This window comes from Falco peregrinus, chromosome W, assembly GCF_023634155.1.
Source record: "Falco peregrinus isolate bFalPer1 chromosome W, bFalPer1.pri, whole genome shotgun sequence".
NCBI classification, from domain to species: Eukaryota; Metazoa; Chordata; class Aves; order Falconiformes; family Falconidae; genus Falco; species Falco peregrinus.
In genome coordinates, this window is record NC_073743.1 from 23,836,049 (window position 1) to 23,861,797 (window position 25,749).

General features: G+C 39.6%; 1 protein-coding gene across 1 annotated transcript in view; it reads right to left on the minus strand.

Moving 5' to 3' along the window:
- LOC129783063 (uncharacterized) overlaps positions 1-25,749 on the minus strand; it is a 58,999-nt gene that overhangs the window by 20,336 nt on the left and 12,914 nt on the right. The window contains exons 3-5 of the mRNA XM_055792724.1: positions 18,632-18,684; positions 17,864-17,957; positions 16,440-16,573 (exon numbers count right to left, since the gene is read on the minus strand). Coding sequence (XP_055648699.1) covers positions 16,440-16,573; positions 17,864-17,957; positions 18,632-18,684 — 281 coding nt within the window. The remainder of the gene's footprint in view (positions 1-16,439; positions 16,574-17,863; positions 17,958-18,631; positions 18,685-25,749) is intronic.

The following is a 25,749-nucleotide window of genomic DNA, read 5'->3' on the forward strand; positions in this document are numbered from 1 at the left end:
GACAAAGTGGGTGGGCAGGGGAAGGGTTTTAGGGTTGGACCGTGGGATGGGGGCAAATATTTTATCTATAGACGTGGGGGGGGGGGGGGGGGGGTCGAGGAAGGCTTTTAGTGACTGACCGGGGGTGGGGGGAAGAATTTTAGCGATGGACCAATGCAGACAGGGGGAAAGATTTTAGAATAGACCTGAGGTAGGGGGAAGGATTTTAGGGACGGACTGTGGGGGTTCAGGTAATAAGTAGTAATAAAGATGTAACAGCCCTGACAGAGAAAAGTTTGAAATAGGGCCCCCATTAGCCAAGGACAAAGGGTAGAGAGCCGCTACATAGTTGCATAAATAAGACCACCAGTGTTTTGAACATTTAGGTTTTGCTACATAGTTGCATAGATAAGACCACAAATAGTTTCATCATACATTGTATGAAGAAGAACCCCTCATGGCTTAGGAATTTGCTGAAACAACTGGATCTTCAATAGACGCAACTGAGCATGCGTCAAAGAGAAAGGTGAACCAAAGGACAAGTGATGAAGACTACGGAAAGACCACCGAAGTAACGACTACCAAAGAGACTAATGACTGTAAAAGGACACTAGATGGCAGCAAAGACCGCGATATAGCCAGTACATGCATATTATAATTAGTTCTAAGAAAAGGTGTGTCTTATATTAATGATTTCTTTGTCTATGTGATGAATATGTATGTTTTAACTCTTTATAAACAGTTGTATGCTGAAGCTAGGTGCATACGCTTGGAGGAACAATCCCCCGTGTGCAGGGCACCGCAATAAAGAATACCTGCTTAACAGTAACCAAATTGCTGTTAGGTTTGACTTTCTTCGTTTTAAGCTGATACCTATTTCTTGATAAAGAATTAATGTGATTCTAGCAGAAATAATTTAAGTAACTTAATAGGCTGTGATGAGTTCTAAATTAATTGTAATGTCCCCCAAAATGTCAGAGTTATTTGAAGGAAATCTCTGTTGTCTGTGGACTTGTGGTCAAATAAAAATTGGGGATGAATAAAAGTGAAAATTGCATAATGCCTTAATATAAATCTGGCATTGGATTACATGGAGTCCAGGGATGAAATGGTAAAGGACCCTGAAATACTACTGTATAGAGAGGGATCTGAGGAGTGTTTACTTTAGAGATTACCACCCTGGAGTGAGCAGGCAGATTTACAGAAAGCTACTTAATTCTGCTCTCACATCCTCAGCCTGGGGGCTGGAGGGCTGGATCACAAATGCTTGCATGGCCAAAATGCTGTTTGTTAGAGGAGATCCTCAGCAGCAAGGCTATACCGTGATGAGTGTGTTTTATGGTAGGAACTCAAACTTGTGTTCTTATTTATGTATTTAGAATAGAATAGAATAGTTCAGTTGGAAAGGACCTACAGTGATCATCTAGTCCAACTGCCTGACCAGTTTAGGGCTGACCAAAAGTTAAAGCCTGTTATTAAGGGCATTGTCCAAATGCCTCTTAAACACTGACAGGCATGAGGCATTGACCACCTCTCTAAGAAGCCTGTTCCAATGTTTGGCCACCTTCTCTGCAAATAAATGTTTCCTAATGTCAAGTCTAAACCTCCCCTGATGCAGCTTTGAACCATTCCCACGTGTCCTATCGCTGGATACCAGGGAGAAGAGCTCAGCACCTCCCTCTCCACTTCCCCTCCTCAGGAACCTGTAGAGAGCAATGAGGTCACCCCTCAGCCGCCTTTTCTCCAAACTAGACAAACCCAGTGTCCTCAGCTGTTCCTCATAGGACATGCCTTCCAGCCCTTTCACCAGATTTGTTACCCAACCTCAGACATATTCAAGTACCTTCACATCCCTCTTAAATTGTCTCGGGTTGATGGACATAATGTTTTGTCCATATGGGATCAGATTGACTGGCAGGACACGTGGGCTGGGAGCTGTGCTCTTGCTTTGTGCCAGGCTTCCTGGGTAGCAGGTACTTCCATTGTTACCGATTAGTTAATAAGTTAAAATTGATTGATTTTATTTGATTAATTAATTGATTTTATAAAATCATTTAATAGAATTAAAATATAGAAGGATAAGGAAAAAATTTCATAGGAAACTTGCATCTACGCAATAAGAGTTGTTATGGAATCTTTTGTACGTCTTGTACCAAGGCTAGAAGAAGGGCCTGGAACTATTGTAATAACTCTAGGGTTGAAAGGTTCCATTGTATTTAACCAGTCTTCTGTACGCAGAGGTGTATTGAAATGTCAGAATATGAGATTAATGGGAACTGGGGAGAGTCGACTGGAACAGCTTGTAGTTACCTGCCAAGAAACTGTGAACTTTAGTAAAAGGTAATTCCGGCAGGGGGAGATCGCGACCACTGACTCATATACCACCTACCCAAATCGTACCCCAGACCCATTTCTAGACCTTTCTAAGCTCTACTGCGCAGAATCGGATATAGGAGGAGAATATGTTAATGATTTACGGGAAATATCATGGTTATGCATGAATACTTAATGAATATGTATGAATAGGTTCTATATATGGAATCTGATTTTGGGACCTGGTGTGCGTTGATCGTGAGAGGACTCGCTCACGCACCCGGCCGTCAATAAAGAAGTGTCTGCTTATCTACATCACATTGGTGTCGATAAGTTCTTCATTCCGAGATTTCGGTAACAGTTTTGGCGACCCAGATGGGACCTCGCTGAAGGAGACCGGAGGAGTCGGGGACCTGATCGGTTCCGGCCGGCACCGAGGATTTCTCGGGGACACCCATCGATCCCCGATCTGTAAGGCTCTTTGCGATGTTCCCTGGATATTTGGTAAGACACTTCTTTTTTTTAATTGTAGTAAGTGGGTGGGAGTCCCACTAAAGTAAGTAAGTAAGTGCACTGGAGAAAGTGGGGGGGAGTCCCGCTATAATAATTGTATGGGAAAGAGTGGGATGGAGTCCCACCAGTGGGTTGGAGTCCCACTGAGTAAGTCTACCTGTCAGACGTGGTGAAAGAGCTGCGCAGGGTAGGACTAGGAGTCTGCCCGTAAGACATAAGTGAAAGCTATTGCAGGGTTGGACTAAAAGGATCCTTGTGGAAGTGGAAGCCTAGGTGTCTGCCCGTAAGACATAAGCGAAAGCTATTGCAGGGTTGGACAAAAGTGTAGACAAGAGAAACTATATGCTATAGTGTTCTCTAAGGTAGTGCCTCTAACAAGAAGTTAGAAGTTGTTTTTGGTGTTCTTTGTTGTTTTGTGAGTTTGTGTATTAAGAAGAAAATTAAGAGGTATAATATTGTGTTATATGTTTGTTTAAAGTAACTGTGGGAAAGTGTGAGTGTGGCTGTAAGAGTGAGACGTATAATTGAAAACAAAAGCGAGTGTGGATCCGCGGATCGGAGTGACAGAGTTGAATAATCGTGTATTGTACTGTGGGTAATTACACCATGGCAACTAAGTTAACTCGGTTGTTTAAAAGTAAAAGCATGGGTAATCTTGTGTTAAATGATAAAATCCCGAAAAATTCTCCATTGGGATGTTTATTGGCTCATTGGGGGGATTTATATGAGGATTTGCCAAAGAGCCAGATGATTGAATATTGTAATAATTGGTGGCCACTATATATATTAGAAGATCAGGAAAAGTGGCCCATGAACGGGACACAGAATTATAACACTATTTTGCAGTTAATGTTGTATTGTAAAAGAGAAGGGAAATGGAGTGAAATGCCATATGTGGATTTGTTCTTTTACTTGAGACAAAGAAAAGATTGGCAGGAGGAATGTAAGTTAACTATTGGAGATAATTTAGTAATGGCTATAACTTCTGATAATAAGAAAGTGGAAAAAAAATGTTGTTTAAATTGTGAGGTTGGGAGTGGATACAGGAGCAACATTTTTTGTATTAAATACCTGTAAAGGAAAAACTGGAACAAAACCAGGCCATTCCTGCAACCCCTGGATTTGAAATTTGGAAATAAGATAATTATACATGAATTTTTGTATGTACCAGAATGTCTGATACCCTTCTTAGGAAGAGATTTCTTATCCAAATTAAATGCACAAATTGTTTTTGATGAAGGAGAATTCTTTTTGAAGATACCCGAGTCAAAAACAGGAGAAATCCTGATGATACAAGAAAAGGTAAAGGAACAAGAAATTCCACCGGAGGTAGATTTGGCAGTGATCCCTACTGTATGGGAGACAGATATTCCTGGTAAATCGAAACTAGCAGAACCGGTTAAAATAGATTTGAAGGAAGGCGCAGGAACAGTGAGAATTAAACAATATCCAATCAAACCAGAAGTGAGACAGGAATTTTAAAAAGTTGATTGATAAATTTTTGGAGTATAAAATTTTAGAGGAATGTGAATCTGAGTATAATACTCCTATTTTACCAGTCAGAAAACCTTCGGGTGAATATAGACTGGCACAAGACTTGAGAGCAGTAAATCAAATAGTTAAGGATATTTATCCTGTAGTAGCAAACCCTTATACACTGTTAACAGCATTGAGGGAGACTTATCAGTGGTTTACAGTGCTTGATTTAAAAGATGCTTTCTTTTGTATACCTTTGGAAAAGGAAACCAGAAAACTGTTTGCTTTTGAATGGGAAAATCCTCAAACCGGGCAAAAGATGCAGCTGACATGGACTAGATTACCCCAAGGATTTAAAAACAGTCCAACTATTTTTGGAAATCATTTAGCAAAGGAATTTGAAATCTGGAAACAGGACAAACCAAGACCTGGACATTTATTTTTACAATATGTGGATGATATATTGATTGCTACAGAAGAAAGATTTATTTGTATACAGGTGACTATTGACCTTTTGAATTTCCTGGGACTAAATGGGTATAAGGTATCCAGGAAGAAAGCCCAGATAGCCTGCCAGACTGTGATATATCTCGGCTTTGAGATTTTAAAAGGACAACGACAATTAGGAAAAGATCGCAAAGAAGCTATTTGTGGTATACCTGAGCCGAGAAATATTCATGAACTCAGAGCATTTTTGGGAATGACTGGGTGGTGTCGCCTTTGGATCATGAACTATGGGCTAATAGCTAAACCGCTGTACGAGGCCCAAAAGAACTCTCCCTTTGTATGGGGCCCACAACAACAAAAGGCTTTTGTAGAGTTGAAACGTGCCTTAATGTCTGCACCTGCCTTGGGACTGCCAGATCTAACCAAAGATTTCCAGCTGTTTGTACATGAAAGACAACACCTTGCACTGGGCGTGTTAACCCAGAGGATAGGAAGCTGGAAACGACCAGTCGGATATTTCTCCAAACAACTGGACACAGTGAGTAAAGGGTGGCCAAACTGCCTTCGAGCAGTGGCCGCAACAGTGATGCTCATACAAGAAGCTCGGAAATTGACTTTGGGAAGAACAATAACAGTCTATGTTCCACACATGGTGATAACTGTCCTAGAACAGAAGGGGGGACACTGGCTGTCTCCCAGCCGAATGATGAAGTACCAGATAGTATTGACTGAACAAGATGATGTGATTCTAAAGACAACTAACCTGGTAAATCCTGCAGTGTTTTTAAGTTCCATACAGGAAGAAGGACGACTGGAACATGACTGCTTGGCTACCATCGAGTATGTTTATTCCAGTCGTGAAGGTCTGAAGGATGTGCCCTGGGAGTGACCAGACTGGGAATTGTATACTGATGGAAGCAGCTTTATGGAACAAGGAGTCCGATACGCCGGATATGCAGTAACAACAGAGACTACAGTTATAGAAGCAGGAGCATTGGCGAGTACCACCTCAGCCCAAAAGGCAGAACTCATCGCTTTAATTCGAGCCTTAGAATTAAGCAAAGACAAGAGAGTAAATATCTGGACTGATTCAAAATATGCCTTTGGGGTAGTGCATGTCCATGGAGCTTTGTGGAAAGAGAGGGGGTTATTGTCCTCTCAAGGATCAAACATTAAGCATCAAACAGAGATTTTACGATTATTACAAGCAGTTCAAAAGCCAGATCAAGTAGCAATCATGCACTGTAAGGCACACCAGATTGGGAATACAAAAATAATAGCTGGGAATAATTTAGCTGATAGGACTGCAAAAAGGGTAGCAAAGAAACAAGCATTGCAAATGGCAATAATTCCTTCTAAAACAGTAACCCTTCCCAGGGAAAAACCGAGATATTCAGAAGAAGATGACAAATTGGGTCAGTTATTAAATGCTAAGAAAAACTTAGCTGGATGGTGGATAACTCCTAACGGGCAAGTAGTAATTCCACCTCTTTTGATGAGAGAGATAATTCAAATGAGACACCAAGAATGTCATTGGGGGGCAGAAGCCTTAGTAACATTTTTACGAAAGCAAGTAATATCAGTTAAGATGTTAGGAATAGCTAAAACGGTAACTGCAAAGTGTGAAGTATGTTTGAAAAATAAACCAGTGATTAAGAAAAAGGTTCAAATGGGTAGGCTGAAGTCTGGTACAGAACCTGGAGATTATTGGCAAGTAGATTTTTCAGAGTTACCTAGACAAAATGGGTACCGGTACATCCTGGTAAGGGTTGATACTTTTACAGGATGGCCAGAAGCCCTTCCCTGTCGCACCACACAAGCAAAAAGAGGTGGTGAAGTGGTTATTACAAGAAATAATTCCGAGATTTGGAGTTCCTATTGGAAATCCTCTGACAGAGGTCCACACTTTGTTGCTGAAGTAGTCCAAAGTGTTAGCAAAGTATTGGGTATTAATTGGGATTTACATGCGTCTTGGAGACCACAATCTAGTGGGAAAGTGGAGAGGATGAATCAAACTTTGAAACGACAAATAAGTAAAATTTGTCAAGAAACCAGTCTAAAGTGGCCTCAGGCACTTTCATTGGCATTATTATGAATCAGGGTACAGCCAAAGAGTGGAACCTCAGTCAGTCCTTATGAATTATTATATGGAAAACCATATGAGTCTCTAGAACCAAATCTAAACATACATGTAAAAGGAAAACAAGATGTGTATAACTATTTGCTTTTTCTAAGGAATACTTTGGCTGTGATTTGGAGTGTAGTAATTTGAAATAGACCTTTACCCCTGGAAAATTCAGTGCATGATTTCCAACCAGGAGACTATGTCTATGTGAAGACTTGGACCTCCGAACCTTTGCAGGAGCACTGGAGAGGACCTTTCCAGATACTGCTAACCACTTTTACAGCTATCAAAATTGCAGAATCGGATGCTTGGATACATTATACTCGAGTGAAGAAAGCACCGTGAAGAAAGCATCTACTCCGTGGAAGATTGTGAATCGTGACCCAGAGACTTAAAAATTGACTTTGAAACATGTCTAATTTTGCATATCAGGTTATGATTGGTTTTTGGATATTTTTTTTTTGTTGGTAGTGTTGGTGGGATCATGGGCTGACTTGGTGGACAGGAACAAAAGACAAATAGAAACAGAACAAGTGATTGACATTCCCAAACTGAGCTGAGGAAAATTTGATGGGAGGATTGATTAAAGAATTTGCCAATTTACAGAACATCACGCAGATCACTGCTTGTTTGCCAATACCGAGGGCAGTAGGTGAATCTATTCCATGGGGAATTTTAACTATGAATCTGACTAATCTGGAACATAAAAATGAAACCAATTATTGTGAACAAAGGCCAGTAACTCAATGGTATGAACAAGTAAAGGTTATTAGAAAACAGTGGAAGTCACCAGGTAAAGAAACAGATTGTAAAAAAAAAAAACAAAAAACAAAAAACCAAACTATTGAATTATGATTTTATAACAGGATCCCGACCTAGTGCCATAGCTTGAGTTCTTCTTCCTGGGGGTCCAAATCTCCAGTTAGGATGGTGTTCTTATGATGAACAACTTAAAACCAATGTGAGCAGAAGTATCATGAAATGGAAGTATAATAAAACTGGCCAAGGTACCCTATTAGTAGAACAATGGGACTCTAAATGGTCTATGTCCATATTTTCTCATTTTCACTATATGGCAAGAACTTCTTGGTGTTTTACCTGGGATGGGAAAGTTTTTTTCAGTATTACCCTGGGTCAATGATAGGTCAACTTCATCGGGAGAGAAGGAAAATAAAATAGTGCCATGGTGAAAATGTGAAAAAGTGTATGATTGCAGTAATGCAGACTTAGTAATCCAAAGAATTCCTCCGTAGGCCACTGTTTTAAAATATGGTTATTTTGTCGAGGTCTTAAGAACACTCTCAATTTAACCAGCACTTTTACAGTTAGGAAAGGAACTTTGTTTAGTTGTAGTAAAACTACTATTTGAAGTCCAGGACATTTAGTTTGGGCATTAAGTGATGGAACCTGGACCACACATTTACCATTAGATGGTAAGGTGAAACAAATCACTTTAGGCATGCCAACATTGTGTCCAATTTGGAAGAAATCACCATTTAAAGGATCTCTAGAGAATCTAGAACTAAAACGAATAAAGAGATCAGGGATAAATGATATTTGGAATGAACCATCTACAGGAGTGAAAATTAGCTGGGCACTGGAATCACTTTTAAATCCTATAGCTTCATATAGAAACAGAGCATGGCTCTATCATTTAACTGGTCAAGTGGAAAAATTGGCAAACGTTACCAAGAAGGGGTTTAAGGAATTGAATATACAACTACAGGCAACTTCCAGAATGACTTTACAAAATAGAATGGCACTAGATATGCTCCTACTTAAAGAACATGGAGTATGTGGATATCTCAAGGATAAATTGGACCACTGTTGCATCCACATTCCAAATGTCACTCAGGATGTGGAACATGATCTAGACCTATTGGGAAAAATTGAAAAAGAAACTGAAACAATTCAAAAGGATATGTCAGAAGATTGGCTTGGGAAAATTTTTAACAAACTGGGATGGAATTTGAGCTCTTGGATACAATCTATAATTAAGACTTTGTTTCTGTTACTAGTTGTCTTTTTGATGAGCATGCTAGTATATGCATGTCTGAAGAAACAGTTTATCAATAGAATTGCAGCGAGTCGTACGATTATGAGAGAAGTACCAACTATTTCACCAAGACATGATCCATTACCCAAATATGTTGAAACAAAAGATATATGAATAATGTGAAAGTATTGAAATAATGATTTTCAACACTTTCAAAGGGGGGAAATGTTACCGATTAGTTAATAAGTTAAAATTGATTGATTTTATTTGATTAATTAATTGATTTTATAAAATCATTTAATAGAATTAAAATATAGAAGGATAAGGAAAAAAAATTTTATAGGAAACTTGCATCTACGCAATAGGAGTTGTTATAGAATCTTTTGTACGTCTTGTACCAAGGCTAGAAGAAGGGCCTGGAACTATTGTAATAACTCTAGGGTTGAAAGGTTCCATTGTATTTAACCAGTCTTCTGTACGCAGAGGTGTATTGAAATGTCAGAATATGAGATTAATGGGAACTGGGGAGAGTCGACTGGAACAGCTTGTAGGTGCCTGCCAAGAAACTGTGAACTTTAGTAAAAGGTAATTCCGGCAGGGGGAGATCGCGACCACCGACTCATATACCACCTACCCAAATCGTACCCCAGACCCATTTCTAGACCTTTCTAAGCTCTACTGCGCAGAATCGGATATAGGAGGAGAATATGTTAATGATTTATGGGAAATATCATGGTTATGCATGAATACTTAATGAATATGTATGAATAGGTTCTATATATGGAATCTGATTTTGGGACCTGGTGTGCGTTGATCGTGAGAGGACTCGCTCACGCACCCGGCCGTCAATAAAGAAGTGTCTGCTTATCTACATCACATTGGTGTCGATAAGTTCTTCATTCCGAGATTTCGGTAACACCATCACCATTGGGTTTGGCCAACCATCTCATCTGGGCGGGCTACAGACACGATGCTCTCAGCAGTGCTCTCTCCAGGAGAGAAACAGTGCTTCACCTCTGCCCGCCACGTCCCACCCAGCCCCACAATGGAGGTCAGCAATGGATCTTTGTCTTCATCCCTGTTCTTCCCAATCCCAATAGCTTGGTCCCAGCTGTCCATGCTTAATTACTGCTCCACAAACCCTATCAGCCCCATTCACACCTCCATCCCCACCTCCCAAATGCCCAAGTGTAATGTCACAGCCAGCATCATTCCCAAATGCCCCAACCCCAGCACCCACTTACAGCTGCCCCTCCACATGCCCTGTTTCTATTGCTAACAAGTCTAATAACACATCCAACCTGGAGGGCCACATTGTGACCTTTCCCAATTGACACCAGCCAGCAAGGACCTACTTTGTTAACGCAGCATCCCAGCTCGCTGGTCAAACATGTCTTTGCTCAGGCTTGGAGGAAAATTGAAGAGGGTCCCCCATGGAGAGTCAGCCAAGTCACGACAATCACACCAATATGGCTACGTGCCGTGCTCACTTTATTAAACAAACAGGTCATATTTATAACTTCAACTGACCGCTCACCCGACTTTACACACAGGTAATTGGATAAAAGTCTCTGGTCATGCTGCAGGCGCCTGATCAGAGTGTGCCGATGAGAGTTCGCGGATCCCAGGACTTGCTCTGCACCTGGCTTCTTGTTTGTGCACAGCTTGTTTTCTTTCTCACACTGCTTGTTCCCAGGACAATTTAAAGTTGCTCTGCAGCTTCAACTAACAGGCCTGGGTTGTCCAACCCGGACTATGGTAACATATGTCTTTGGTCCTTTAAAAATCCCACTACATATCCCCCTTTTTCTTTTTGGACAGCCCATGTCTGTTTCACAATAGATGTTAAACCTTTCTTCAAACAAGAAAATAAACAGCTAAAAACTAAGAACATTGCAACAATGATTATAACAAAGCGTATTCCTTCCAACAATAACGACTTTAACCAACCTGTTATCCCCAATCCTCTCAACCATTCATCGAAGGGATTATCATCAGCAAGAATATGCTTCATGTTTCCCTGCAGTTGTGACAACTTCTTGTGGATAGATATGGAATGATCGGAAAGGTTCATACAACACATCCCTTCAAAATCCTCACAACCGTGTCCATGTGCTAATAACAAAAAATCTGTTGCAGCTCTATTTTGTAATGTAGCATGCCTAACACTATCTACATCAAGCAATAACGAACTTAGAATGTGTGACGTAAGATTAAATTGTTTCTCTCCCCAGCACGCTAACCTTCGTATATTCTTAGCATTTAATGCTGCCATTCCCCTGGCATAAATATGGAGGCCAGGACATTTGCTGTTACAGACTGCAGATCGACTCTGTCATTACATGTTTCATCAAAGGTGCGCAGTGCCCTCCGTGATCTATGAGATTGTTGAGTCTGTCTTTCATATGTGGAGCAAAGGAAGTCAAATGCCCTAAATAACATGGTCCACCGACAGGATACAAAGGAATCCCTGGCCACGCTCTGTCCCCACATATCAGAAAGACTCCCGGTGGCAACTGATAACCCCCTGATACATCTATATGGAAACCCCCAGTTTTCAATTCACCCCAAATAGGTGAACCAGTTAGATTTTGAAACCCTGTATAAAACCCCCGTTCACCTTGACGTGTTAGCCATAACTGCCACGGGTCACCACACCAAATTACTCCAGTGCCATTCATGGGTTGAAGTGGTGATGACATGTGGGTACAGTCTGCCATACCAGTTGCAGTTACATTACCATATTCAACAGGTACAACGCTACCCAATAGGTCTAACTCCTGCAAAGGTAAATGATGTGGCTGATTTAAATTCTCAATAACCGTCTTCTGCCACGCTGCATTACGCATAGAAGGCCAAACATATTGCCCATTCGGACTCATACATGTACCATTCTGATTGGAAGTCAGATCCACTGTTTTAACATTACAAAAAACCATCAAAATTTATTTCATTCTCTTGCAGGGGAATACCAATTAAACAAGTTCTAAAGGGGTTGCCTGCCTGTTGCAGACTTAAACAAAAGTCCGTTATTCCCATGATATTTGCCCATGTCAACCATATGTTTGTCCTAGGCAAGATGTCAAAAATACTTTGGCCAATGGGTAAAAAATTCATCAAGACTGTAAACCAAGTCCACCACTCAAATACGTTTACTCCTACAATTTCCACTTTAATTTTTTTTTTTACAGCCAAATATTTTTAAACAAATTTTTTTAGTCTCTTCCTAATCTTGCCCTAAAACAGACCAAAACTCCACTTGTGGAACAAGCCCAGCTCGATCCTTGGCCATGCTAGAGGGTCTAATAGACAGCAGAACAGTCTTTCTCCTCAAGAACCTAACTATTATGTTGTCAAGACCTGATCTGAGCTGCTGTAGCAGCTGATTGTGGTTAATATCAATAAGATATTCAGGCATAACAAGGTATAACCTCACCTTAGATGCCACTTATTTTTCTGCCCTACTGCTCGTACAGATAGGATAGGACCACTAATGAAGTAATTTGTGTTACTTGCAAAACAGTACCTAAAGCCCTATCCATTCAATTCATTACACAACCAGCAGACTTAAAGCTTCTTTGGGTTTTGTGGTTTGATCTTCAGCTCTGAGGACTCTCAAAAGCTCCCCAACTTTCACTTATGAGTGATAATAATGAGAACATAAACTAATTGCCATCCCTCATTTCCTTTATATGACAGCTGAACGCTCAAACTCGTTTAAGGGTTGCAGTAAATGTATTGTTATTTATTCCCACCTCTACACCCTCTTATTTGCTATAATACACCAAATACAGTGTTACAACTGCACAGCTTTTTTCTGAGCTTAAAACACAGCCCAGCAGGGAAAAGCACAAATTGGATGTTCACAAAAAAGTGAAAGAATATGAATTGCAAAATCTGGGAGGGGAATTCTTCCAGATAAGACAGTTACAAAAAATGTTATCTAAACAATAGTGGCTATATCGTATGCAACCTGTCAAAATACAAGACATATTGCTGAGTAGCCAGTGACCAGGATCTTTTCCATACATCATTACTATCATACACTATACGCTTCTGCCTGACATACCAAATATCATACAGCAGGTGTCAATGTGCTGACCAACCGCAGCGTGAGCAGCCTGATGTGCTGACATTGCAGTTATGCACTCTGAGTTCCCAGATGCTATATTTAAACTCAGAGAACATGGTACTAGGATATATTCTCCAACTAGAAGGAAAAAAGTGATGCTCATAGTTATAACAGGGAAACACACACCACTGCACAGAGATTTCCAAAGGAATTTTAAGATGATTCTGAAAAGAATAGTTACCTTTTCTCAGAAGGCTGTGAGACTGGACAAGGCATACAAGAACAGATCATAGAAGAGAGAGGTTGGCTGTGGTGTTGGTTGGTTGTACCTTTCTTTCCAATAACTACTCAGTAGCCATTAAGAAGCAAACAGTACTTCAAAATTCAGACACTGTATTAAAGCTTTTGTCTATATTGATGCTTAATAACATATTTTATAAGGTTTGTTTTAACATGCTCGCTGTTGAAGAATAGTAAAACACCACCAAGCTCTGGCAAATGAAAAGACAGCAAGGACCACTAAGAAAAAAATTATGTTAAAAAGCATGGTGAAAGATAGTGTTAAGTATGTAAAACTTTAGTAAAAGCACTAATAAATCTATGTAAAATTCAGAATAACATGACATGCTCCAGTTTCCAAAGAATAAAAAAAATAAATGAAGTGTATCTTGAATTTTTAACTATAAAAATACAAACAAAAAAACATTTCATTTTTTTCTGCTCACTTTAATAGTCCCTAACACAACAGCAGTTTATTACACTCCATTAACGATGCTTCACTTTTCCTATAGCTAAGCATAAAAGCTATAGGAAGGCATTTACCTTATTATCATGCTCTATAGATACTTTTTTTAAAAAAAAATCCCACAACTATGTGAAGATTTGTTAGGAACCAAAAACAATCGCTATGTAAACACAGCACATTATGAACCTCAATACCTTGAGGAAGGTCACAAGAACCATCTCCAGTTGGAAACCCGAGTCAAAAGCAGCAGCAGACTTAAGCCACAGCTGGGCTGGGAAAGCTGAGGAAGAGCTCATTTCCTGCCTCCATTCCCCTGCTCTCACCAGCAGACCACACACAATTACCTTCCTAATCAAGAACATCCAGCAAACAATCTGCTCAAAGATAATTGCTAAGTACATTTGCCATCAATATGCACAAAATTATCACTAATAAATGTCACTGTGAATTACAATCAAGTGCTACTAGACATGGTACAAACATGGATCTACCCCAGTGACGAGAATCACTTTTCATACCACGCTACAAGGAGCTCTCAGCAAAAGGGATAAAGATTGCAGGGGTTCAAGCTAACAAAACATCTCAGCTTTTCCATCTGTCCTACTGTGCTACACTATACAACTGAAGCAAGAGGCGGGCAATTTTTTTAACCCAAGTATAAACCCACAGGCGGTCTGCAGTGATAGCTTATTATAAGCAGGTCTTACTTTCTAACGCATTAGCTACCTGACTTCATTCTTGGAGATTACTCACCACAGTTTAAATACACTAAACCATTGCAACATGTAGCACTTAATCTTTTGGCACCAGAAGTTTGATTTCCCCAAAGCTATGGCAGGTGCCAAGGAGTTGAAGAGATTTTGAAGAACAGTTGTCACTATTCACTACATATTGTACTGTGTCCAGTGCAGGGCTCCCCAGCTCCAGTGAGACAAGGAATTACTGGAGAGGGTCTGGCAGAGGCTACCAAGATGATGAGGGGACTGGAGCATCTCCCTGATGAGGGAGGGCTGAGGGAGCTGGGCCTGTTTAGCCTCCAGAGGAGAGGACTGAGAGGAGATCTTATCAATGTCTACAAATACCTTAAGTGCGAGTGTCAGGAGGACAGGGCCTGGCTCTTTCCAGCAGCTCCCACTGACAGGATGAGGGGCAGCAGGCACAAACTGCAACACAGGAAGGTCCATCTGAATATGAAGGAAAACTTCATTGAGGGCAGCAGAGCCCTGGAACAGGCTGCCCAGAGGGGCTGTGGGGTCTCCTCTGAAGACATTCAAACCTGCCTGGACACGAGACTGTGCAATCTGCTCTAGAAGAACCTGCTTCAGCAGGGGGTTGGACTAGATGATCTCCAGAGGGCCCTTCCAACCCTGACCACTCTGTGATTCAATGAGGAAGCAGCTACTGCACTTTCTCAACACATGTCCTTGCTGACTGACTGTTGAGGGAAACCCACAGTCAGGTACTTTTGGCTGTTCTTCCACAGTCCACTCCCACAATATCAGCATTCTGATTACCAGTCCTTTCTGCCAGACCATTTTTGGTTTTATGCAATAAACAACGTGCAATTACAAACTCAACAGCATCTTTACAACAAAGCAAAGGGATTCATGGCTCCTGTGCCAGCATTATGCATCATGTGTTCTGTAATAGCAACTTGATATGGCACTACATAAAGATTTGCGGCAGACAGTGTGTCATGACTTTTTGCTGTAATCAAACTGATTTTGAATGCATTCACATTATTCACATTCAAAAAGAAGGACTGAATAACAGAAACAGAACAGCTAGAATACTTGAGCACCTTCTCTACCATTTTTTGTCTTGTGTAATACACACTCCATTTCCTGGAGATGCACTTTTGATTCTGCCTAAATTCCTTGACTCTTCCTGTACCCTTGTATAATCTACAGCCCACTAATTACATTTTAGCAGTTACCTTTTCAACAGATCAGTTCTAACCATAGAACTGTTAACTTCCCTCATTAAATTCCTAAAAATTGCATTAATTCCACTCCCTGGCTGATGCTGGTTTATGAAACATTTGTGAAAAGAAACACTAAACATAAAGCATCACCATTCCTGCAGTAGTATGTGGCCAGCTTCACCCCAGTTTTATTCTCTTCTGAACAGAACCATTAGCACCTTTCAAACTGTATAAAAGTGACTAAAGCAATTGTTTAAAAAAAAGCCAAATTAAGTTTCTAAATAAATGACTACGTTAAATTTAACACAGATCTTTAAAGAAAAAATAAACCAAACAACTTAAACCCTGTTCTAGAAGAGGTTTATTTTGCTATAAGAGCCTGTAACAGGCCAACAGCTAGTTAACAAACATTTAATTCTAGCAGAAGATGATGGTCAATATGTTATTAAAAGCTCTCATCACATTTTGAAGGTGTTCTCTTTCATATGTATGATACAAAGGAAGATTGTTTACACCAAATTACTTCAGACCCCAAAGAAAGTAAGTCTGGTTTACTACTGAATACATACTTTCAATCTCAACAGACTGTCCCAAACAGTAAATATGTTGTGTGTAACCTCATTGGTACTTCTAGTTTTAAAGCAAAGTTTGGGGTTTTTAGCCTAAACAAAACATACAATCACAGAATCATTTAGGTTGGAAAACACCCTTAAGATCATTGAGCCCAACCATTAACCTAACACTACCAAGTCCACCATTATACGGTGTTCCCAAGTGCCACATCTATGAAAAACATCAGAACTTTTTATAGTTTTTTGTGGAACATTTGTTTCACTAGCACATACCTACCGTATGAGCCTGGTGCTTTCTCTTCATAAGTAAAATGAAGTTGTAGCTCCTCTTCTGACATGCGACTGATGAATACTTTCAGCAAACAGCAAATAATAAACAGTGCATTGTGAGCCTGCCAAATAAAGAGGCGACTAGAAAAAAAGCAGAAAGAAACAACAATCAGTAATGCTTAACCTGCAAATGTGCATCAAAATGCACAAGAAAAATATGCGCCAGAGTAGACAAAGGGGTTCCTACAGATGAAGCAAGGAAAAGCCAAAGAGCTCAAGCAGGGAGTCTTCAGCTGATGCTACAGAAAATAAACTGAAAATTTATTTAAAATTAGTATTTTTTGCTTCCTGCAAGAGAACACACCCTCACTCCTAACTAAGTTTGTATTGTTAAAAACACCACAGTTGCCAGAAGTACCACTCTTTGAAGAGCTCACCAGATGGCTCACCCTGCTTCTAAAGGTTTCTAGATACTCAGGACTCAAGCCACCCAGATGTTTGAAAAGTTCCAACAGCTTCAGATATGAAAGCTACTCTGGCTCCCTGAACCTTAGCACTTTTCCCAGTCAAATAGCCTTCAGATGACCATACACACAAATATTTTCCACGCTTTCTGAATGCAAGGGGAATATAGCTTCATTACATTTTCTTGAGTCCCAATAAGCAACTGCCAGGAAGCCCACGCAAGAGCATATAGTCAAGCTCTTGCTTGAAGCTATACATTCGAGGTATTTTTGGATTAAAGCAGCAGGAGCTATCCAGGCAGGAATAACTTCTTTCTCCAGGTACAAGTGAAAAGGTTGAGGGCAGTCCTGGGAGCAAGGGGCATTAAAAAGGAAGTCTTCCTTTTTGAAGCCCCAGATCTGGTGAGAGTTGGACATCTGTCTACGGGTGTGGGGGAACAATTCCAGAAAGCTTCCTGCAAAAACTAGAGAGTGCTACACAGATAACCTCTTGGAGTTTTCTTTCCTACTGCTGAAAGGGGCAAGCAAAACCAATGACAGTTGCATGATACAATTTGAAAGCAATGTCTTTATACAGAAGTTTGTGTTCAATTCCAATTTAAAATATTTCCAAGATAAAATACTGGTTCATACACTGGGATTTAGCTGAAAAGGTCAGGTGATTTTTAAACTGCTCTAAACCAGTAGTAACCAGAAGTTACACTATTTGTACACAAATGTCTTTACGTAACACACAGGATGAACACAAACATGTCATTTCCCCCAGGAATCTATTTACACTTTACACTTCACCTTCTGCGTTTGGAAGAGTACTAGATACTTGTTCTGTTTCAAACAACAATTTAAGAGAATTTTAAGTTTTGGTCTGTAAGTATTTTACTTTGCTAGTTAACAAACTCAAGAGTTAGGAGCAAAAGGAACATTTAAAAAGTGAAATGGTGCGCACAGCTTTTTTCCAGGTACTTACTTCTGACATTCTGCTGAAATTTTAAACTCTTTGGTTCTAGAAAGAAAGACTTTAATCAGTGACCCAAGGTTTCCTGTTTGAGGATTCTTCTCAACTAGATGAGGAAAAAAACTCCTAAACATATGATTATATAGCACGCGTAAATTGCCACTGCTTAATTCAAACAATATATAGAAACTAAATTTCGATGTCTTAAATATTTCTACATAAAGCACAGTATGTCTGTTTTTCTGTAGAGCTACTGTTGTTCTTTTAAGATTCTCCAGTACATGCTTTACTACCCCATAATTGTTTTCTAAACATACTTTTCATCCTAGACTTAAAATATCCCAAATGTGGAGCTCATACGGCTCCTTTCCAAGACTTGTCTACAGCACAATAGTCTCCTGTCAGAAAATCAGGCAGGTTTTCACAACTAGCTTTTACCTTCTTGAAACATCGTTGATCACATTTATATTACCCCTTCCTTTCATCCTCTGATTAATTCTTTCCCCTTACTGATCAGCTTAGAGGGCAGAGGGAAAAAGATGTAGAAGGGATGGAGTTACTTGTTTTAAACCTTTCAGTCATTTCAAGTTCTACAAAACAGTTAACAAAGGAAGTTTCTAAAAGCTTGGGATATGTATAAACACACTGTTTACACTTAAACTTATTAGTAGAATGCATACAAGCAGAGTTAAGTACACTAAAGACATGGATGTGCACTTGAATGCTGTTTCTCAGTTTTTCTGATAAAAGCACATGGAAAAAGATGCCACAATTTCTCACCTAAAGACTTGCAGACTGAGATTGTAGCTTCTTCCAGGAGCTTTAAGTCAGCACTAGGGGAGGGGAAAAAGAATAAAAACAGTTATACAAGCAACTAGGCTCCTGTACTTGAAGTGAAAATGCATTACAAAACAGTAGTAAAATATTTCTATGAAGCACTTAATTTTACCAATCCATTAGCTGGTTTACAGAGATATCACAGAAGCACAGAGTGGTTGAGGTGACAAGGGATGTTTGGAGATCATCTTGTCCAATCTCCCTGCTCAATCGGGCCCACCCAGAACCATTTGCCTAGGGACTACATCCAGGTGGCTTTTGAGTATCTCCACCTCCTCTCCGGGCAACCCATTACAGTGCTTGGTCATCCTAGCATCAGGCAGTACAACATGCATCTGAAGTACAGTGACTATAAAACAAGAAACTAACATTCAAAAGTGAATTGTTTGTCAATGTGAAATTATGGCACTACACCATTTGTATTGCTACTACCTTTGTGGCTTCAATAGTGCCATGCTTAGCTTGATACCACTGAAAATACACATAGAACGGCAACCTACAGAAAGAACTTGATTATTATTTTTTTTTTTTTACAAGATCATATGAAATAACATCTTTTTTAAAAGCATAAAGTATCCTCAATGCGACATTTAACCTCAAGCTAAATACCACTTTTGTTTAACTAATGTTATTATACTAATGCAACAATCACATCAGACACACCAATTTTTTTATAGCTTCATTAATTGCCAGTTGGTATGCTTCAAATTAAAACCATCAGCCGAAAAGAACAATAAAGCACTAAAGCAGAACTTGCCAACAACCTCTGAAAGTAAACACCGGCTGTATCAAACACACAAAAAGACATTTATATACTTCTACCAGTACAGAGTAACTAATCCTTGAAAACAAAACAGAAGAATACATGGGAAGTCTATTTTTCCTTAACAGATATGGAGGTGGGTGTGCGTGTGTGTAGACAAATAATAATCAGACATGGTGTCCAACACCACATTAAGCAATATGAAGGTGTCCCAATATTAACACCTAAAAAGGCAACTTGTTCCACTGTTTCATTATCCTCATAGTAAAGTATTTCTCCCTTCCATCTAGTCTGAATCTCCCCTCTTCTAGTTTAAAACTATTCCCCCTTATCCTATCGCTACAGGCCCTGCTGCTCAGGTTAAGGGAGAAAATTGTACAGCCTCTACACAGACTCAATTAATATACATTCTGACCTACAGGAATAGCAGTCCTGAAGTTCCCCAGATTAAGAGCCAGTCCAAAAAAAAATAACAGTTCAATGCTTGCAGATATAACACAGTACATAATACTGGCTGAACAATTTCAGAGCTCATGTAGCTACATCCTTGTAATTAAAGGTATGAAAATCACCATCTTCAGAATAAATAGGAAAGTAGCAATGCAATGAAACCTGAACAGTAACTAAGCTTATAAAAGTCAGTGGTATGGCTTCTGTTCAAGCACTCCTCTCAAAAATATTGCAAAACTTAATAGTGCCATAATTGGATTGCCAAAGTCGCTGATGCTTCCTAAGCATTAAGTTTTCTAATGAGTAACCTGATTTATACAAAAACATCAGAGAATGAAGACAAATAGGGAGGGCATGGTACTGCATGCACACTCTGTCCCACCTGCTCAACCCCATCTCGGCAACCACCTACAGCTCTGCCAGCCACCTTCTAAAAGGCAGTAGTGGGGGAAACAGTCCTCTTGCTTTCCATTTTTAAATTTAGATGGTAACCTAGTTAGTTTACAGCAGTCCTAAGTACTGTTGCATCAACCTAAGATTAACTGCGGTGCTGTGTAGGAAGCCCCTAGACCAGCTCTGCTGCTGAAAAACTAGTCTGGAGCTGTGCTCTTGGAAGCTGTTGAGTGAGCTGTGCCCAAACTCCTGGGGACTAGAAGAGGGGTTAAGGATATTGGTAGAAAAAGCAGCCAAAAGAATTATTTCAAAAATTTTCAATAGGAAATGCTTCAAGACAGAGATATCAAACAAATTAAGTTTTAAGATGCCTGCAAATTTTGCTGCGTATCAGGCTAATTTACTGTGTAGTGAGCTTAGAGCAGAGAGAGCTCTTCAGTTACAGCTCAATATCCTATGACAACTTCAGATTATGCAGATTGGCTTTTTTTTAATCAAATATCAGCATTCATTCCTCTCAAATTGTTTTGAAACTTAAGTCTCAGAAAGAACAAACTTACACTGTTGACGCAGAAGGCTCGGACACAACTTATACGACCAATGTGATCAAGTTAGGGCCCCTTTATTAAGGGATACACAGCAATTTATACACTAGCACAAAGCACACACATTGCTTCTAGATTGCTAATAGGTTAAAGCTGCTTGTCTATTCACTCTCCTGCACTCTATGATTGGTCACGGCATGGTATACATGCTCCTCACCTACATTCTGTTTCGACATTCTATTTTCTTATTTTTCAGTCCAACTCCTTTATCTCTTTCCCACGTACAGTTCCTTAATAGTCCAACCCTCTTATCTCTCTGCCAGTACACAGTTTCTTTGTCTCCCTTGGCCTTGCATATGTCCTTCACAACAGCTGCAGCTTGTTACAGCTTTGGCCTGCTATTACAACAAAGTTACTTGGTCTGGATTGCTCATAATATGCCCATTGTCTTCTAGCCACTCCGCATTACACTGTCATATATACTTTAAAAACATTAGACTTGGTCTCAAAGGTGATCTCTTGTTTCAGTGCTAAAAACATGCAGAGTAATTAAAAACAAATGGTATAAAGCTAGAACACCCTGCCAGACAACAGAGTTTAAGTCTATGTGAAACAAGAACTTTTTGCACTTCAAAACCCCAAAACAAAACCCCTTTCTAAATTTGTCCAGCTGGCTGCTTGTCATCAGGATGTAATCCTTCCTCAGAGCTGACAGACAGGGTGAACATTGTATTGGAACACCAACTCAGCAGAGACTTCTTAAGTACTGAATAATCTAACACAACATGACCCACCTCCCACTATCCAAAGATGCTGTGGACTTCTGTAATACAGCCTGAATGATCACTGTAATTGCTCCAGGATTTAAACCATAAATGCAGACATTCAGCTTTAAATTACGGTTCATTTTCCCTCTAATGTCTAAGCAGGTAAATACAACATTCTTAGGGGGAGGATGGGGGGTGTTTTCCCTTTGAATTATTAAAAAACACACTAAGTCCTCAAATTTCACAGAGCTGCCTCATTTCTGCATGTTCTCAGGGTCAGAAACAGTAGCAAACCAAGCAAGACCTTCAGATCTTCAGTAAAGCTTTTAACACTTGAGTCATTCTTTTTTCTACCAAAACAAAGTTTAATGCTTAAAAATTAACCAAAGCCCACTCCCCCTTATTCATACAACAAAACACAAAACCAGATTTTGCCATACTCAAGACTAGGCAACAACATCTGCAAAATTTCAGTTCATGCAACAAACACCTAGCAAGGAGGAACTACAGCATAATACCACCCCAACACACACAACAGTGAAACTGTGTTCTTACACTCAACAGAAGTAATACTACTGCTACATCCCCAAGGATGGATTCATGGAGAAATAGTGGGGGGTACAAAAAATAGCAGCCCATTCCCAGGTATCTGGGGCAAAGCTTAGCAGTGGCTTGCTTTCTTTCACTTGGGCAGGAAGGAGAAGTGAGAGACATGGAAAAAAGCTCTCTGCATATTTTTTTGTGCTGTGAAGACAAGAGACATTAACACTTAGGCAAAAAATGCCAGAGCCAAGATTCAAAAGGTGGCACAAAAGAAACACTAAAACCAGCTATAGTATTGACTTTGCTCTACAGTCCCTGTGGAGATGACATTTGGTTAATGTATATAAAAATGGAAACCTAACACTAAAACATCCATCCTTCCATTAATCCACAGAGCAGCACTTATTGTATTCAAACTATTTCTCAGCACTAACAAGAGCAAGCTCCTTCACTGCACTGATCACAAATAATACCTCCCATTCCCTGAAAACCCTCACCTGAGGAACAAGGACTGCCTTGCTGCCAAATATATGTGTATGTGTGTGCACGTTGTATAGATATGTATTTTAGGAGCTTGCTATTTAGGACAGAAGAAAGTCTAAAATGCATTTAAAATTGATCCCCTTCAACATATTACATTTAATTTTAACCAAGTACCTACGGGAGGATCAAGGAGAAAACCTTTCAGAAAAGAAAAGGAAAAAATCCCACACATTTTCCACTCTGCAATTTTATCTACCAAAAACTGGGAAAATAAAACCCACACTTTTTCAGAACTGAAAAGCAGCTTCTGAAAGACATTATTTTCTACAGTACATAAAAATAGAAGAGAGATTCATTAAGGATGTAGGAGTAAAATATCCCCTGGTCTGAGAACTGTTAATACATTCTCAACAAGAAAAAAGCATCAATTTCTAGCAATAAACAAGCAGAAAGGTAAGTAAAGCCTTCTGGCTGCTTGATGGCACTGCTGAGCATCACTAGGAGAAAACCAGTGACATCTAGTAAAGCCTTGGCATGGAGGAGACACCACTTTGGAAGATGTTCATGTGCACATGGCAACAAAACACCAGCTTCAGGCCATGGATCTTTTAAATTCACAGTGACCTGGGTGAGTTTGTACATGTAATCATATATTTCAACTGGCACTACCTGAACTAAACCACCTGGTTTTAGAAAGCTGTACCTATCACAATCATATTTACCCGTTCTACAATTTTCCAAGCAAAAAGTATCACCTGGTGTAGAGATTCAAACAAGCTGTGAGCACAGGGAGTAAACATGAAGGATTCAAAGAAAAATATACTTAACCACACAGACTTGACTGGCTCATTTAGATCCAAGCAAACATGTGAAGTGCGGGATTGCTTCCCACATACTTTAGGAAAAAATTACAGGCTCCACAGGAATTTCTGCCTCATCCTGTGATCTGGTGGCCAGCATTTTCAAATTCCTTTATAAAAAGTAAAAAATTATTTTATTTGCTTTTCTTCTATGTACACAGCAGGCCCACAGACTTCAAAAAACCTAAAATTAATAGTGAAATCTGCTTCCTGACAACACAGACTTCTTTAAAGAAAATGGTTTTATTTTGTTTTATGTTACAGGTATCAGGACACAAGAGGTTTTACAGTGGCAGTGATTATTGCCTTGTAGCATCTTAACATGGCAAGCAGTAAGAATATTTTGCATACAAATTGTCACTACAAACCCATCTATACACAAGAAGCATCTATGTGATGCCAGGTATCACACACATCGGGGGTAGAAGTAAAGAGTAATCAAGGGTAGCCCCTTCAACAGGAAAGAGGACTACTATGCCTACATCACGTATTAAGAACTCTGTACTAGGAAAGGGAGAGAAGAAATCAAAATTAAGTTCAAACTTGCAAGCTCAAATACTGCCTAGATATACCGCTACATAGAATACCAGAGGTCACCTCTTCCCCGATACAAAAGTTCAATCCCTCAAATCTGTACTATCATACAAATGCCATTTGGGAATTTGATGCACACACCCCCACGCAAACACACGGGAATTCTAACACAAACCAAAATTGCCTCTATATTTCACAAGGAAGAGTGAAAATTATAAGTTCCCTATCACATGTATAAGCAATGATGATTGGAACAGTATTTAGACAATACAAATTCTGTTTTGTCTTGCTGAAATTGCTCTTCTATCATTTCATAACTGATCTTACATCAAGCTTTTTTATTTTGTTAGTAGTTAATCACTTTGTATTTGTAGTTACTGATCATAGTACAAGGAGTTTGTTCATCAGTGAGTTAAGTTTTCTGTAAGAAAGCATATTTTCAGTAGAGGTGGGGAAAAATAGTAAATTAAGCAGTCTATTGCTCAAAAAAATTCTCATAGTTTTCATTGACTACAGATTTTTATTTCTGGCTTCATAGTACCAGAAAACCAGCTTCTGTGGTCAGCTATCCTGACATATATTGTAAAAAAGCATTACTTCCAAAAAGAGGAAGAAAATAAATAAATAAATCCGTGGAGTTACTTTAGAGTGGTTGAATTCAGTTGCCTTACTTTAAATTTAGTAACAATCAGTCCCACAGACTTCAGCAAAACCATAATTAATAAAAGACAGCAAATGTTGCTTCCTGAGAGCAGTCACCTTTGAAGAACATGGTTTTACCTGCTTTTATTTTAAAGGCATCACAATAAGAGGTTTCAAAGTGGCAGTGACTACTGTTAAAATATCTCATTATGGCAAAAGGAAGTATTCTGCATACAAACTGTAATTATAAACATGCCCATACCACAACACCTACCCTTATGATGATAAGAATAAGGCCCAAACCATAGCAGACAACCACCCCCTCTAAAAGAGAGGGGAAAAAAACAGAAGGGAGCAGCTTTCCTGACAGTTTTTTCCTCTAAGTAAAGCTTTTTACTTTGCCATTGAATACAAAACAGAAGAATCAGCCCATTCAGTAAATTCATACCGTGGGAATGCTGACTTTAGTGGACTAGCTGGAGGAAAGACATCAAAGAATAAGAAGCTGAATATAATTTATTGTACCAATTTAAAAATGTACCATATTAAGGCAAAATAAAAATTGCTCATTTTTATGTCTTTCCATTAAAGCAGGGGTCCTCAAACTTTTTAAGCAGGGGGCTGGCGCAGATGAAGTGGCAGGCAGTCATCTGCGGCTGCTTGGTTTCCCCCCCAACCCCTGGGCGGGGGGTCTGTAAATACCAGGGGGCGGACTGAGGACCCTGGGGGGCCGTATCTGGCCCGCGGGCCGTAGTTTGAGGACCCCTGCTTTAAAGGCTCATGCACACTATTCTTGAACCAGCGACTCATTAAAAACTCCAGGGAAGGAACAAAGCAGAACAGTAAATATTAAGCACATGATTTTCAGCAAGTTCTGTGTTAGTTAACTCTGGTTTAAGTTTTCCATCAGGAAAGAATTGTAACTAATACCACTGCTTAGGAGAAGGTTGCATTCTTGGTAGCAACTTGTAGGAGTGTCAAACATAAAAGGTCTGCCTAAACCGAGAGCTAAGACCCCAATGTAAATCTCACAGCTCTTGCTTGTAACAATAACTAAAAATGTCATCCAGAAAAGCTGTAT